Raw genomic sequence first — 17251 nt, 5'->3', positions numbered from 1 at the left:
AATATTCATAAACCTTAAGTTAAAGCGTGTAACATCACTCAAAGAAAACTACTGCGATGGCTGGGAATCGGGTGTTGAGCTGGAACATGGAAGCAGCAGGTGTTTCCAACCACAGATCCAGACTCCACAGCTCCAGAGCCAGAACCACCTGCAGGAAGCGATAGGTGGAGAGAGGAGAGGGGCGAGAGAGCACAAGACTCCAGGAAAGGGAAGAAGTTGAGTTAGTAACATGCATTAAGGGGATGAGGTTGCATACAGATGGAGAGAAGGAGGAGGAGAGAGGTGCTTAGTGCATCATGGGAAGTCCCCCGGCAGTCTAGGCCTATAGCAGCACAACTAAGGGATGGTTTAGGGACTCATCCAAGCCAGCTCTAACTATAAGATTGATCAAAGTGGAAAGTCTTAAGCTTACTCTTAAATGTGGAGATGCTGTCTGCCTCCTGAACCCAAACTGGAACCTGGTTCCACAGGAAAGGAGCCTGATAGCTGAACGCTCTGGCTCCCATTCTACTTTTGGAGACTCTGGGAACCACAAGTATCCCTGCACTCTGGGATCGCAGTGGTCTGGTGGGGTAATAAGGTACTCTGAGCTCTTTAAGATAAGATGGAGCTGGAACATGAAGAGCGTAGAAAATCTGTGATTCACATTTTGAGGGAAGGTTTAGGAAGGACCAAGGTTCCAACAGCTATCTTTTATGTGAGCTTCCTGATTGCTCACACGTTGACTATTCACATTGGTGTTTTAAAAAAGGCAGTGATTTTAGCTTTGATTTACTCATCAGCTCTATTTTTAAGTGATTTTAGACCTGGAATGAGCCATCTTTTATTTCCTGTGGAAGTCCAAGAGGGAACGAGTGCAAAGAAGAGTGATGAAGAAGCCAAAGGAGAAAGGAGGGAAAGGAGTGCCGGACCTGTTATTGTTTTTAGGGAGCAGATTTACGGCTATAAACTTTGTGGCTCACACAGTGGCTCACCTTTGGCGCCATCAAAGATGCCATTTGGACCTCCAGAAACATGCTGGTAAGAAAGCACATGCAGATCCCCCCGGTGCTGTGATCAGGATGGCTGCAACATCTAAGTAGTATGTGTTTCATGATTGTACTTTTGTTTTTGAATGGTACATGGTTGATCTGTGCTGCAAATTTTGACAAACTGTTTTGATCCCTTGAGGTATTTCCGTGTAGTCTTTGATCTTGGACAGTTACCTTGCAATCTAAAACTGTATATCCTATTGTCTCTGGAACAATAGTTGGCAGTTGGAGGATTAATGGCTCTTTACAGTGAATATGCAAAAGAAGATGTTCACAAATTCAGCCCAGGTAAATGCTCAGCTTATATTCACACAGACCTAAACCTACTCACTTAATGTTGGTTACAATATTCTAATAATCAACAATGCCAGAGAAAAATTACAAAGAGTGATTTTGTAATAAAGTACTAGCTTTTGCCTTGCAAAAGTTTTGTTCCCATAACATTAACAAGCATACCGTTAGTTAAGGTCCGGGTGTGTGTCACGATGTGGAGAACAGTTGCATGCAGGTAGTGTGGCGGAGCGGTCTAAGGTGCTGGATTTATGCTCCAGTCTCTCTGGAGGCGTGGGTTCAAATCCCACCACTGTCATTTGCAAATGTTACATAGGTGGAAGGCAACCAGTTTGATGACTTGGAGTTCATAGCAGGTTATCTGTTATGACATAGCTGGGTGAAGTACCTAAAGTAATAAGAGGCAACTTGTGAGACTCCTTTCTGACTCTGCTGTTTATCTGTACCGGCAGTGCCCTGTTCTTAATGACCACCCAATCGTAAGTGTTCAATGTGAAATACTCATTCATTGCCAAAGTTGTCGGTAACTGTGACGGGGCCCATGTCGGCCGTCAGGGTAGCGATACGCTAGCTATACCATCCAAAGACTCAGACTGTGGTTATGTGTTAGATGCCCGTATATGTTTAACGTGTTCATAAGTTTTGTTAATTTTCACAATGTTTAAAATCTTCAGTTAACCTAGCCATTCTCCATTTCCCCACAGTAATCCCGTACCTGTCTTGTGCGCACGTTTTAAATTAACCCAGATAAGGAGCAAGCAAAATTGTAATAGAGCATGTAGGCTATTTTTCATATTCTGCTTCAGTTTCACGCAGCAGAAAAAAACTGGGAAAAAATATGAGGAACAAACGAGCAGGACATGACTCTCCTTGTTCATTGGTCTAGGTTTGTGATTCTCGCTTAAAGTGCGAAAGGTCATGGATGAGACTACTTTGCATAGAAGTGGAGGCATGGAATAATCTGGGTTATTTGTTGAGTGTGATGGAAAAGATAGTCATCGGCCTGGGAAATTCAACATGATTTTACTATCACTTCTTACTGACAAAATCAAGTCTGTGTTTTGGTTAAAATATTTTGTATCAAATGTTTCCTGTTGTCAAATGATATCGGAAAGCTGAATCGGGCAGTGGAGCCATGAAAAGACCCCATGCCAATCTACCTAACCATAGTCTTTCAAGTCAGTGACAAATCCAAGCTGCATTTCCTTTTTACCAATGTTCAATTTCCAATTTTGGCAAAATGTTTTGCTTCAAAAGTGGTCTTTCGTCCAATATAATCAGAAAGCTCAATCTGGCAGTGGAGCCATAAAAACACTACATGCCAAACAAACTACTTAACAGTTGGCTTTCGAGTCACTGACTGATCATTTACTTGATGGAAAATTGCTAAGGAGATGTTTTTACGTGGCTCGTTGGTCTAGGGGTATGATTCTCGCTTCGGGTGTGAGTGGTCCCGGGTTCAACTCCCGGACGAGCCCTGAGGGCAGGATCTCTTACAACCCTAATCTGTAATTTAAAATCCAGTTTGTTGTTAATTTAACACAGATTAGGAGCAAGCGAAATTGTAGTACAGAATGTTGGCAATTTTCATGTCCTGCTTCAACTGCAAGTAATAGAAAAACCTGGGAAAAGATATAAGGAACAATGAGCAGGACATGACTCTCCTTGTTCATTGGTCTAGGGTTTCTGATTCTCGCTTAGGGTGCGATAGGTCCTGGATGAGACTGCTTTGCATACAAGTAGAGGAATGGATTGAATAATCTGGTTTATTTATTGAATATGATGGAAAAGAGTGTCACACGCGAGGCAAATTCATCATAATACTACTATCACTTCTTAGTGGCAAAATCAAGTCGCTTTCCGGCCGCTGCATTGATCAATGTCCGATCATTCTTACGCTCTGATTGGTGTGATACAAACATTTCATGAATATCACGTGGGTTCATCAAAAATGGCGCCGCTTGAGTGGCAGCTTGTTACAGTAGCTCTGCACCCTCACCTCCTACCATCCACACACCCCAGTCATCCTCCACCCACTTCTCCATAACAGATGATCAGGTGAGAAGTCAACTGAAGAAGCTCAAGGCAAGGAAGGCCCCGGGCCCGGACGGCATCAGCCCAAGTCTCCTCAGGGACTGTGCTAACCAGCTCTGTGGTGTGTTCAGGCACTTATTCAACCTGAGCCTGAGCCTGGAGAAGGTCCCAGCCCTGTGGAAGACCTCCTGTGTGGTCCCGGTACCAAAGTCACCGCGACCCAAGGAGCCAAACCACTTCAGGCCTGTTGCCCTGACTTCTCACCTGATGAAGACCATGGAGAGGATCATCCTGCGTCACCTGCGACCCCTGGTGGGCACACAGCTGGACCCCCTGCAGTTTGCTTACCAGCCTGGGATTGGAGTGGACGACGCAGTGATCTACCTGCTGCACAGATCGCTGCTCCACCTGGAGGACAGCGGGAGCACTGTGAGAGTCATGTTCTTCGACTTCTCCAGTGCTTTTAACACCATCCAGCCTTCGCTCCTCAGAGTGAAGATGGAGAGTGCCGGAGTGGACCAACATCTGGCTGCATGGACTACGGACTACCTCACCAACAGACCACAGTATGTGAGGCTCCATCACTGTGTGTCTGACGTGGTGCACTGCAGCACAGGTGCCCCTCAGGGTACGGTGCTCTCCCCCTTCCTTTTCACCCTCTACACCTCGGACTTCACACACAACACCACCCACTGCCACATCCAGAAGTTCTCTGATGACACAGCCATTGTTGGTTGTGTCTCTGAGGGGAACGATCTGGAATACAGGTCGGTTATCAAGGACTTTGTCAGCTGGTGTGAGCTCAACCAGCTTCAGCTTAACACCAGCAAGACAAAGGAGATGATAGTCGACTTCAGAAGGAAAACATCCCCTTTCTCACCGGTGAGCATCCAGGGATTGGACATTGATGTAGTGGAGAGCTACAAATTCCTGGGTGTTCACCTAAACAATAAACTGAACTGGACTGATAACACCCAAGCACTCTACAAGAAGGGCCAGAGTCGCCTCCATCTGCTGAGGAGACTCAGGTCCTTCGGAGGGTGCAGGACTCTCCTCAGGACCTTCTATGACTCTGTGGTGGCCTCTGCCATCCTCTACGCTGTGGACTGCTGGAGGGGGGGCAGCTCGGACCGGGACAGGAGCAGACTCAATAGACTGATCAGGAGAGCGAGCTCTGTCCTGGACTGTCCTCTGGACCCCATAGAGAAAGTAGGGGAGAGGAGGATGTTAGCCAAGCTGACATCCATCATGGACAACACCTCTCACCCCTACATGACACTGTGGGGTCCCTGAGCAGCTCCTTCAGCAGCAGACTGATACCCCCCCCCCCCCCCCTACATGACACTGTGGGGTCCCTGAGCAGCTCCTTCAGCAGCAGACTGATACCCCCCCCCCCCCCCCTACATGACACTGTGGGGTCCCTGAGCAGCTCCTTCAGCAGCAGACTGATACCCCCCGGTGTAAGAAGGAGAGGTACCGCAGGTCCTTCATCCCGGCCGCTGTCAGACTCTACAACGCCTGCACTACCTGATAGTGTTGTAGTTTCTGTTCCTGTTTTTCTCCCATCTACATCACACACTTTCTGTTTATCTTTAATATTGGTATTTATATTATTTTATTACAAGTACTTACTTTTCTATATTTATGGTCTCAGGTTAATATAATTTAAATTATGCTACCGACTCTTGCTTCTTTGCTCTAATTACACATTCAACTTAATTTTTAACGTCACTTACACCGCAATATTGTTTCTCTTATCATGGCAACCGCACTTTAAAATTCCTTTTGTTTGACGGCATTTTGCTTACTCAGTCTACCATATTTTCATTGTCTATTTCTTGCCTGTATTTCTTGCTTTGTATTTCTTGCCTTGTATTTCTTTCGTGCTTACTTGTTTGTGTGTTATTGTTTTGTTTTTTGCTGTTGCTGCTATGCTGCTACTTGTAACAACAGAATTTCCCTGTCGTGGGATAAATAAAGTATAATCTAATCTAATCTAAATATCATGATAACAATACAATAATAATAAACTATTTCCCATTTCTTGTCCGTTTCTTAATTCTCAACTGTACAAAGTAGTGTTTCAGACAGAGGGTGAATACAGGTCTACGCAGACAGACAGTAGGAGAAATATAAAGTGTTTTTTTGTAGGAGGACACAGACTTTCTTGTGGCAGAGATAGAGTCAGTGATGTTTCCTGTTTCCTGTACGGGACTCTCACACCGCCTCAAACCACACTGACAAGTCTGATCTCCTGATACATGATTGGCCAGTGTGAGTTACGTAGTTCCTCAATGGAAGCACCATGCTACTGCTTCATGATTATTCCTTAATTAGTTGTTTTTGTCTATAATAAAATCAACTGGTAAAGGGACATTTAGTTCACCATAATAAGTAAACTCATCTCATATTATACTTCCAGCGCCAGGAAGGGGTTAAACTAGAGTAACACACAGCTGAGTTCTCTTAGAGCAAACTTAAAACACACTCACACTTCCTCAAACCAGGTCTCAGTCTCTGCGGTCCACCATGGTCCACCCTGCAGGAAGACACAAAGACACAATCCACTTCATACTCCAGGGCTGTGGATAATTGCAAGGTTTAACCATCATATTATATATATATATATATATATATATATATATATATATATATATATATATATATATATATATTATAATGATGTTGTGTTTTATGATTTTCTGTTGTGTTTTGCTCTTCAGAATCATCGTACATTCCAGACCTCTGACTTTGAATAAATATTTGGATTTGTGTTATAAGACTGAGAACCGCTTTAATCCACCTTCACTTAGATCCTCCATTGAACATTAACCAGAGTTAGTAACAAAAATAAATAAAAGTAAGTCTTTGTCCGTCCATACCTGAGAGTGTCCAGTCTGCAGTTTGGATCCTCCAGTAAAGCAGAAAGCCGCTTCACTCCTGAGTCTCCTGGATGATTGTAGCTCAGGTCCAGCTCTCTCAGATGGGAGGGGTTGGAGCTCAGAGCTGAGGCCAGAGAAGTACAGCCTTCCTCTGAGATCATAGAGCCTGGGAAACTACACACACACACACACACACACACACAGCTGGTCATGACAATTCAGGTACGACTTAAGCCATCTCCCGGGAGCAATACTTAACAATTACTCTGAGTGCTAGAAATGGGCGGGGCTTTACAGTCCAGCTGTATACAACAAGAACTAATGTTGTGTAGCTATGTGAAAATTTCATTATCCAGTAGAGAGAGACAGAGAGAGAGAGAGAGAGAGAAATAAACCATGTTTGTAATTGTTTTGCAGTTTTTACATTCTAAAGCACAAATAAATTGATTGATCGCTCCGTTCTGCTGTTGTTGAAGCTGCCTGTAAAAACCCAGCACAATTAGTGAATCACTAATTTTAGGCTCAGAGGTGAATGCTAAATGTAGCCTATTTTGCAATGTGCTACTATACTATACTATGACTTGTGTTTTTGGCTTTGTTAGCAGAGTTGTTGACCCGCTAGATCGAGATTAGAAGTAATGTAATCATAACAAATGCACTTTTAGAGGTATCGATATTTATGACAGCAGTGTAGAATTAAATTAATGTGAACCTGTAGGGACACAAATCAAAAAATCTATGAATGTTAAACAATGTTGCTTTAAATAACAGGTCCTAATTAAACACCAACCTGAGAGATTCCAGTCTGCAGTGTGGACTCTTCAGTCCATGAGACAGTTGCTTTACTCCTGAATCCTGCAGGTTGTTGTTACTCAGGTCCAGCTCTTTTAGACTAGAGGACTGGGAGCTGAGAACTGAGGACAGAGTTTCACAGCTTCTCTTTGACAGCTTACAGGCACTCAACCTGAAAGGGATTAAAGAAAAGTCAATCCAATATAGAACATAGGAAGAAAATAACCGCTCAGAGGGTAATACTCTTTATTTAAGTGAACACCAACCTGAGAGATTCAAGTCTGCAGTGTGGACTCTTCAGTCCAGGAGACATCAGCTCCACTCCTGAATCATACAGGTTGTTGTTACTCAGGTCCAGCTCTCTCAGACTAGAGGACTGGGAGCTGAGAACTGAGGACAGAGCTTCACAGCTTCTCTTTGACAGCTTACAGCCACTCAACCTAAAAGAGAGTCATTAAAAAGGCCATCCAATAATTAATGTATGAAGAAATTAACAACGTAGAGCAGTTTTTCCCAAACATGCTATTTTATGGCGGTGAGCCACACAATTAATACTAAAGCCCCGCTGTAGCTTATTTCCGTCTGCCGGAAAATGCAGTGGAACTTCCTGCCAAAATCACCATACAGTTCCTTCTGGAGTACTTGGAAGATCCTTCCTTATCACCAGTCTGTCTTTGGCTGGTCCCATCTGGATCAGCGGGGACCGGCACAGCACTGAGGTGAAGCTGTGTTCCTGCCCGGGGGAAGAGACGCTGCCGCCAGAGCTCAGATTATATGAATACAATGTTGTCAGTGTGTTATTGTTGAAGTCCCGATCCGACTCTTACCAAACAAGAAATTGCGCCTGCTTTAGAAAGTTAACTACCCTCATCTTTGCGGAAAAATGCAGTTGGGTTGGGTCAGAGCAGATCAGTCCAACCATTGTAATTAGTTATGTTATTAATTTGTTTACAAAGTTTTCAGCCTTCAATCACTGCTGCTGAAGGAGAAAAACAGGGACAGGGAGGGAAAGAGATATATTTGTTAGGCATTGAAGAAAGAGTAGGAGAGGAGGACAGCATCCAACAAATAAGTATTCCCCCCGTGGTCAGACACCGCGCACCACATATTGTTTTGTAATATGTGGGCAAACTGGTAAGGTTCATTTGATCATTTTCCAATACCTGAGCACCAACCTGAGAGTTTCCAGTCTGCAGAGTGTACTCTTCAATCCATAGGACAGATGCTTCACTCCTGAATCCTGCAGGTTGTTGTTATTCAGGTCCAGCTCTCTCAGACTGGAGGACTGGGAGCTGAGAACTGAGGACAGAGCTTCACAGCTTCTCTCTGACAATGTACAGCCACTCAGTCTGAAAGGGATTCAATAAGAAGTTAATAATCCAATAATTAATAGGAAGAAAATGACACCTTAGAGGGTGTTACTTTTTATTTAACTGAACACCAACCTGAGAGTTTCCAGCCTGCAGTGTGGACTCTTTAGTCCAGGAGACATCAGCTCCACTCCTGAATCCTGCAGGATGTTGTTACTCAGGTCCAGCTCTCTCAGACTAGAGGACTGGGAGCTGAGAACTGAGGACATAGCTTCACCGCTTCTTTCTGACAGGTTACAGTCTTTCAGCCTGAAAAGGAATCAGCAATGCATAAGAATACAGCTTCAAGCAAACATAAACAAATTATAATTAAAGCAAAACTGCATTTAATCTAAATAGTTGTGTGTGCCCGTACAGAGCTTTGTTGGAGGCTTTGACCACTGGCAGCAGCCTCAGAAGAGCCTCCTCTGAAGCAGAGTATTTCTTCAGGTCAAACACGTCCAGATCTTCTTCTGATGACAGTAAGATGAAGACCAGAGTTGACCACTGAGCAGGAGACAGTTTATCTGTGGAGAGACGTCCTGATCTCAGGGACTGTTGGATCTCCTCCACTAGAGAACCATCATTCAGTTCATTCAGACAGTGGAACAGATTGATGCTTCTCTCTGTAGACCGATTCTCACTGATCTTCTTCTTGATGTACTTCACTGTTTCCTTTTTGGTCTTGGAGCTACTTCCTGTCTGTGTCATCAGACCTCGTAGGAGAGTCTGATTGGTCTCTAGTGAAAGACCCAGGAGGAAGCGGAGGAACAAGTCCAGATGTCCATTTGGACTCTGTAAGGCCTTTTCTACAGCAATCTGATGGAGACGGTTTAGTTTACCCGTTTCTCTGAAGACTTTAGAAAGCTGGGAGGTTGTTTTTTCTTCTGCCAGCAGGTTGACTCCAGAGTTGGTGAAGGTCAGATGGACATGAAGAGCAGCCAGGAACTCCTGAACACTCAGATGGACAAAGCAGAATACCTTGTCCTGGTACAGTCCTCTTTCCTCTTTAAAGATCTGTGTGAACACTCCTGAGTACACTGAGGCTGCTGTGATATCGATGCCACACTCTGTCAGGTCTGATTCGTAGAAGATCAGGTTGCCTTTCTGCAGCTGTTCAAAAGCCAGTTTTCCCAGAGACTCAATCATCTTCCTGGTCTCTGGACTCCAGTGTTGATCTATTTCAGATTTCCCATGATATTTGACGTTCTTCAGTTTGGACTGAACCACCAGGAAGTGGCTGTACATCTCAGTCAAGGTCCTGGGCAGCTCTCCTCCCCCTCTGGTCTTCAACACCTTCTCCAGAACTGTAGCAGTGATCCAGCAGAAGACTGGGATGTGACACATGATGTGGAGGCTTCGTAATTTTCTAATGTACTTGTTGATTTTGCTGGCCTGCTCCTCGTCTCTGAATCTCTTCCTGAAGAACTCCTCCTTCTGTGGGTCAGTGAACCCTCTGATCTCAGTCACCATGTCAACACACCCAGGAGGGATCTGATTGGCTGCTGCAGGTCGTGTGGTTATCCAGAGGCGAGCAGAGGGAAGCAGATTCCCCCTGATGAGGTTTGTCAGCAGCACACCCACTGAGGTGGGCTCTGTAACATCAGTCAGGATATCAGTGTTGAGGAAGTCCAGAGGAAGACGACACTCATCCAGACCGTCAAAGATGAAGACAACCTTGACCTCTTCAAACCTGCAGATTCCTGCTTCTTTGGTTTCACTAAAGAAGTGATCAACAAGTTCCACCAAGCTGAACCTTCTCTCTTTCAGCACATTCAGCTCTCTGAAGGTGAATGGGAATATGAACTGGATGTCCTGGTTGGCTTTGTCTTCAGCCCAGTCCAGAGTGAACTTCTGTGTTAAGACTGTTTTCCCGATGCCAGCCACTCCCGTTGTCATCACGGTTCTGATTGGTTCATCTCTTCCAGGTGGGGCTTTAAAGATGTCTTCACATCTGATTATTGTTTCTGGTCTGTCTGATTTCCTGGATGCTGTTTCAATCCATCTGACCTCATGTTCTTCATTGACCCCTGCAGACCCTCCCTCCATAATGAAGATCTCTGTGAACATCTTATTCAGAACGGCTGGGTTTCCTGCTTTTGCAATCCCTTCAAACACACGCAGAAACTTCTTCTCCAGGTTAGACTTGAATTTGGGGCGGCATCCAGCAACACAAGCTCCTGAACAAACAATAAACTATATCAGAGGATCTGAACATTTGTATCTGTCTGTATCTGTATCAGTTTCAAGAAAAATAGCCTCGGATCTGATGCAGATGTTTGCAGTATAAAAAAATCCCCCTCTCACCCCTTGTTTGAGTGTTCTGTGCAGTATCTCAGCTGTTCCTAGGACTGCACTCTTCTGGACAGAGACCTCTGATGTTTTACCTGGAATCTGTGGTAATCTGTGATAAAAGTTGCGATCTGTGATAATCGGAGCTCTGGGAGCTGTGACCCCCAAACTGGAAGAGTGGCTCCAGCAGATACCAGGTAAAACCTCAGAGGTCTCTGTCCAGAAGAGTGCAGTCCTAGGAACAGCTTAGATACTGCGCAGAACCCTCAAACTCCCAGGCCTCTGGTGAGGACCCGAACTTGAGGATGACACATTGCACCCCACAAGGGGTGAGAGGGGGATTAGTCTTTTTTTAGTTTTTATTTTAGTTTTTCCTATATTTACTTCCTTTCCCCTTTCCATCATGTTCAATTTGAAATCCTCTTACTGTTCTGCAGACAGTCAGCCAGCTCCTCCTGCTTCATTCTCCTCAGGAAGTGCAGTGTGATCTTCAGAAATGCTTCTCTGCTGCTCCTACTCTGGTCTTCATCCTCGCTGTCCAACACACACTCACCCTTCTTTTGGCTCTCTAAGAATTCTGGGTAATCTGGATTGAGAGCCTTCTGGATCTTCTTCAGTTCATTCTTCACAAAGGTGACAATGTTCTCCTCCAGCAGCTGGAACAGAACAATAGGCTGAACATTTAATGTAAAGAACTAGGAGTGTGGCGTCACACACGTATAGTATCAAATCATAACAAGAGTTATCTCAAGACGCTTTACAGACCCAACAATACCTACAATTCCCCCAAGAGCAAGCATCTAGTGCAGTAGTGTTGAGGAACAATTTCCTTTTAGGGAGAAACTTTTTTATATTAATAATAATCCAAAAACAACATAAATGCGACCAAACAACAGCACACCATATGTGGCTCCTACAAACTCTTCTGCCTTGTGCTTGTCAGTCAGTAACCAACTTCCACCTGTCTCACAAGTTAAGCATGAAGGTACAGAAATTTGGCAATGATTAAGTTAAAGTAAATTGGTCCTCGGTAGTACCGATGCAAGTAATTCTGCACTTGTTTCCTGATATCACATGACAACTTTTAACCTCAACTAGACATATCTTAACGTTTTAATCTAGCGCACACCTCTTTAAAGAAAACAACATATGATTCATCCGGCTGAAGGTATGCTGGTCTGATCAGAGCAGGAGACTGAATGGGATCTGAATGGTAGCATGTAATCTGTAGTTAATAGTAAATACTGAGTTTGCAAATGTACACACCATAAATATGGAATCCAGGTCTGTTTGATGCAGCTGGGCAGACTGACAACCGAGGCCCTCTGAACTCTCCTGGTGAATTCTGTGGAGTAAATGTCAAGTGTAAGAACATTTAATGAGTAAAATCTGGAACCTACACAGCTACAGTGTCTTCCTCCAGCCTCAGCAGCATAGACACTAGATGGAAGGAGGAACATTCTTCAGCTTCCCAAGACAAGCCTGTAACAAAGAGTTCATTAACTTTAACACAAGAGGTTCTGCATAACCTGGAAACCCATGACTGATGAATATGGGGTACAGGGACTGTTAGACCACGTTGATCAGCCAGGTGGGAGGAAAGTGTCTGGTTTGATGACCTCAGGATTGCTTCTCTGCTAATTGCAGATTTTGTGGTTCTGTTGGCTTCTTCAGACTGTGATCTACAGTGTGTGGAATGAGGTTCAGCACCTCCAAGAACCTCCTTGGGGTCCCCAGGAGCAGCTTGAAACCGTAGCTGGAGAGAGGGATGTCTGGAATACCTTTCTTGACCTGTTGCCACCTTGACCAGAACCCGGGTTTAGCAGATGACAATGGACTTGTAACTTTACTTGGACCAGTTTATCAGGACTGACTTGATATCCTCCCAAAAGCCTCAAGGTTAATAATGACCTTATTATTCAGTATATTGTTATTGAAAAGTAAGTCACCTCTTCATTTTCCGGAAAACATCAGGGACCTCATGTATAAACTTTGCCTTCAGACAAAAAGGTTGGGTATGCTGGTTGTCAAGCACACGCTATCAGGAAGAAACGCAGCGATCCTGTGGACTATGTGTAAGTAAGTGAACAAGGTAATTAAATTAAGTAAAATAACCCCATCCACTGAACACTGGACCAATGCAGCAGCTTTACAGTGCTGTTTGGGTGTCATAAACAGAATAAGTGAATAAGTGGCAGGATAACTGGCAAACACGTTTCAACCAGTTCTTCCAAGGATTTGCTCATGTTTTAGAACGTTGCTTTTTCATAAATTTTGCACATATTTCTATGTATGTACACAGTACATAAATGTGGTGTTTTGGTCTCTTTTTGTAGTGTTATTATTATTAATATTACATCCAAAAAAGGTTCTATGTGTGCTCTTCACACATTCTCATAATAGGCCGCTCCATCCCAAAGTCCCTGGACAAATTTATGTCCCAGTACATCCCTGAAGACCACCATTGTCCCTGTCCTGTCTGCAAACAGACCAAAGCCCTCTGCCTGGATGACTACCCAGTAGTCTCACATTGCCAGACCTTCCTTCACAGGGCTGCAGAGGAAGGTCTGACTAACCTGACCTGACTGGTGGTTCTGGTCCCGGTACAACTGGGCATCAGATTAAAACCACATTATGTCAAACCTAGACCATGAAGCTCTGAGAGAGTCTCATAATAACAAAGTTCACTTTTAAATTCTTACCTTCCATCAACATCTTGTCCATCTTTAAAGTTATAAGGAGGCTCCATAGACCAGTCACTCTTATTAAGAAGAGTAAGAAGTAAGAAGTTGTAGGCGTACACTGTGATGTCACTGCTGACATGATATACTGTTGAGTCCTACATGAGACTACAAAGATCTGGATCCAGACCTGATTCCTCTTCTCAGGAGGGTCATTAAATTAACTTTTAAATTCTTACCTCCCACCAGCAGCACCTTGTCCATCTTTAAAGTCAATAGGACGATCCATTGACCAGTCACTCTTCATGGACACACAGCTGGGTCCAGGTCCAGGTTTCTGCTGCTGCATCCTGATACAAACAAAGACAATGGATGAGTTACTATTGTGTGCTCATCTCAACTCATTCTCAAAAACCAATGTTTGTGGCCGGTTAACTCGGTTGGTAGAGCAGGCGCACATATGTAGAGGGTCAGGGTTAGAGTCCGACCTGTGACGGTCTTCCCCCCCGCTCTCCCCTTTCATGAGCTGTCCTATCATTAAAGGCGGTATTGTCCATCAAAGAATCTTTATAAAATAAAAAAATAAAGTAATCTGATCTAAGATGCTGACTCATCTCAGTCGTCGGCTCTTATTTGACAAATAAAGTAAGAAGTTGTAGGCGTACACTGTGATGTCACTGCTGCCATGATATACTGTTGAGTCCTACATGAGACAACAAAGATCTGGATCCAGACCTGATTCCTCTTCTCAGGAGGGTCATTGCATTAACTTTTAAATTCTTACCTCCCACCAGCAGCACCTTGTCCATCTTTAAAGTCAATAGAACGATCCATAGACCAGTCACTCTTCATGGACACACAGCTGGGTCCAGGTCCAGGTTTCTGCTGCTGCATCCTGATACAAACAAAGATTGTGGATGAGTTACTATTCACCAAAATGTAATCTGATGAAAGATGGCGTCTCATCTCAGTAGATAATCAGTGGTTGGCTCTTTGTTGCGTATTCCAGTAAGAAGTTCTTATTAACTAGATATTGAGAGTGAATCCTGATGGAGGAGTGATGTGAGTGCTGAGCTCTAACATGGAGAAGAGTCCATCATCATCTCACCTCTGAGCTTTGGTCTGGCTGTCATGGTCCCCACACAGAGTGGTTTTAGAGAGAGGGGCTCCCTCCTCTCTGTCCTCACACTGACTCATAGCAGAGTCTACACCTGCTGGGAGACATCACCTCTGTTACTATGACAACCTTTTCATCACAGGACACATTAGTCTCTCGTTCCTCTCTAACATGTCCCAGATGCTGTAGAAAACAGTGAGTCAGCTGATCTTTCCTTCAGACACACACAAACCAAGTCGGTCTCAGTAGTTGGAAGATGGTTGTGGTTTGAATATAATGCATCATGGATCTAAGTTATGACACATCCTTCATTTTTCACCGATGATTTAACCCTCCTGTTGTCTTTGGGTCAAATTTGACCCATTTTCAAAAAAACATTTATATTAGAAATATGGTTCTCTTTCCAGAAATGAACATGGATGGTTCCATGTAACCCTCTTCTCTAGTAAAAGGAAGGATCTGTACACTACTTTCATTGGATTTTGGGTGTTATATTCAGTTGTAAACCATATTTCAGGTTTATTGACCCTGAATTCCAAGAACAAGTGTAAAACTCGTATCAGTTGGTAGTAGTGTGAAAATATTGAAAAACCATAATAAAAAAATAAAAAAACTTAAGCAAAAAGTGACGGAAGCCTAGGGAAAAATTCTTTTTGATGAAAGTGTAAATTTCTTTATCTGGGAGGACAACACAAGGGTTAAGCTCACCCATCAGATGACGAGTTCTACTATTTGTCCACTAGATGGAGCTAACTGACCATCTAATGAGCTAAAGATCAGCAACATCAACTCTCTGCTGCTCACTCGCCATGTCGCGTCCTTGTGATGTTTCCTGTTACCAGAGACTGTAAAACAACAAGCTGTTACATAATGTCTAGGGCTTAGAAGAAATGGAAGAAGAACTAATGACTGTCAAAGATAAGGTGACCAGATTTCTCAGACAAAATCCGGGAGGATTTTCAACTCAGAAGCGTTTATACCACCAAAACACGTCATGTTTTTATTTTTGTAAAACTTAAAAGGGGGACACTAGACCTAGAGCTGTTCTCATTATGGGCTGAGCCCCCGCCCCCCCCAAAAGGTCTGATCCTAGACTCACCCCTGCTGCTACTTCCTACTCCACTCCACTACACCTCAGAGAGGAATGTTTCAAGATAGAAAGTCCTAATATTTCAAGATAAAAAGTCCTAATATTTCAAGATAAATAAAATCCTAATATTTCAAGATAGAAAGTCCTAATATTTCAAGATAGAAAGTCTAACTATTTCAAGATAAAAAGTCTTAATATTTCATAATGTTGTAATGTTACTGAACTACAGTTATCTGACAGCTTTTGCTTTATTGCTTCAGGCTTGTTTCTGCAACAGCTCATTGAGAATCAGATACAATAAAAACTATTGAGGACATATTTTCCTTTGACATTGATGCAGTATTAAACAAGATCGCTGCAGTCTGCAGCAGAGAAACAAGCTACGATGGAAGTTAATAGGATAATTGTTCAGCTTGTATTTACGTTCATAAAAGTGCTCGTTTTGCTGCCGACAGACTCAGATTAATATTGTAAGACTCTGACGACATTATGGATAGGATTTCTAAGGAGGTCGACCTTTCTGTTACAGATTAAAATCCTTATTTAAAGCATAAAGTCCGCTTTCAAAAACCTCTCTGAGCAGCGCTGGCTCTGGCTGTCTTGAGCCTGTGTGTGTTGGGTGTGCGACCATTGGATCTGTCAGTCACAGTGAAAACCAGGGACATTTCCAGGGACAGATCCAGCCGGGGACAGGTCACCAAAACCGGGGACTGTCCCCTGAAACGTCTGGTCACCCTAGTCAAAGACCCTAAGTCCTGTCAAAGGCCCCAAGGCCCGTCAAAGACCCTAAGGCCTGTCAAAGGCCCTAAGGCCTGTCAAATCTGACTCCACAATTCATTAATAATTCCTGTGTAACCCCTAACCCTTCTTTTATCGGATTTACGTTTGCCAGAACACATGGTTTAAGTTACATAACACAAACAATGGTGGGTACACCGTCCAAAATGTGTTCCCCAAACTGACCATTTCCCTAATGTTTGATACTCTCTAGCTTGAAGGATCTCCTCCTCTCCCTCCTCTCTCCCAGGAGATGTTCCTCCAGCACACACACACGATCTAGCCTCCCCATTTCATGCCTTCATGCTGCATAGTGGAGCTTTCCTGGACTAATATGGTGATCATGCTTTCTGTGTGTCTTGGACTATGGTGTACACACACAATATTATAATGAGAGTAAAGCTTACACAAAACACATTCCTTTATATGGGATTCCCAATTTGAACTGACTAACTAAATGTCGGCCTATACATTGACATAGAAAAGGAACATACCCTCCATTTCTCATGACATTTCACAGACTTTAATACTAAGATTCACACATCTAGACTTTCTCCAGCTTTTACTTTGATACAGTAAATGCATTTAGCTCATAATACTTGCGTAGTTTTATCTCAGTAGACCTTTAACTTGTACTGTTCTGACACACAGCTGTTAGGATTAATCAATTCAATTCAATTCAATTTTATTTATAGTATCAATTCATAACAAGAGTTATCTCAAGACACTTTACAGATAGACCTCACTCCAGAATTTACAAGGACCCAACAGTTCTAGTTTCCTCCAGAGCAAGCAACAGCGCGACAGTGGCGAGGAAAAACTTCCTTTAATGCAGAAACCTCGGTCAGACCCAGGCTCTTGGTAGGCGGTGTCTGACGGGCCGGTTGGGGTTAATGAAGAGTGGCAATAACAAAA

The 17251-nt window shown here is 43.5% G+C and overlaps 1 protein-coding gene and 2 non-coding genes across 4 annotated transcripts; 2 read left to right on the top strand and 1 right to left on the bottom strand.

Moving 5' to 3' along the window:
- The first annotated feature begins 1538 nt into the window (after window positions 1-1538).
- trnai-uau (transfer RNA isoleucine (anticodon UAU)) lies at window positions 1539-1620 on the top strand. The gene has a single exon. It is a non-coding gene; the product is annotated as a tRNA-Ile (tRNA).
- Window positions 1621-2728: 1108 nt separating this feature from the next.
- Window positions 2729-2800, top strand: trnap-cgg (transfer RNA proline (anticodon CGG)). The gene has a single exon. It is a non-coding gene; the product is annotated as a tRNA-Pro (tRNA).
- A 2714-nt stretch (window positions 2801-5514) lies between these two features.
- Window positions 5515-14566, bottom strand: LOC116681318 (NLR family CARD domain-containing protein 3). 2 transcript variants are annotated; one of them, XM_032509605.1, is made up of 11 exons: window positions 14461-14566; window positions 14137-14247; window positions 13592-13702; window positions 11938-12016; window positions 11099-11327; window positions 8756-10559; window positions 8206-8379; window positions 7297-7470; window positions 7029-7202; window positions 6239-6412; window positions 5515-5895 (listed from the first exon to the last, which is right to left on the bottom strand). In XM_032509605.1, exons 1-11 carry the CDS (start codon window positions 14547-14549, stop codon window positions 5823-5825), a joined length of 3192 nt encoding a protein of 1063 aa, XP_032365496.1. In that variant the 5' UTR covers window positions 14550-14566; the 3' UTR covers window positions 5515-5822. The 2 variants fall into 2 exon arrangements, with proteins under 2 accessions (XP_032365496.1, XP_032365497.1); XM_032509606.1 differs by lacking the exons at window positions 13592-13702; window positions 14137-14247; window positions 14461-14566 and adding an exon at window positions 13374-13426.
- Window positions 14567-17251: the final 2685 nt, after the last annotated feature.

The sequence above is a fragment of the Etheostoma spectabile genome, unplaced genomic scaffold, assembly GCF_008692095.1.
Source record: "Etheostoma spectabile isolate EspeVRDwgs_2016 unplaced genomic scaffold, UIUC_Espe_1.0 scaffold00018611, whole genome shotgun sequence".
Taxonomy (NCBI): domain Eukaryota; kingdom Metazoa; phylum Chordata; class Actinopteri; order Perciformes; family Percidae; genus Etheostoma; species Etheostoma spectabile.
Note: the sequence above shows the minus strand (reverse complement) of the source record. Positions and strands in the feature narration are given on the sequence as shown.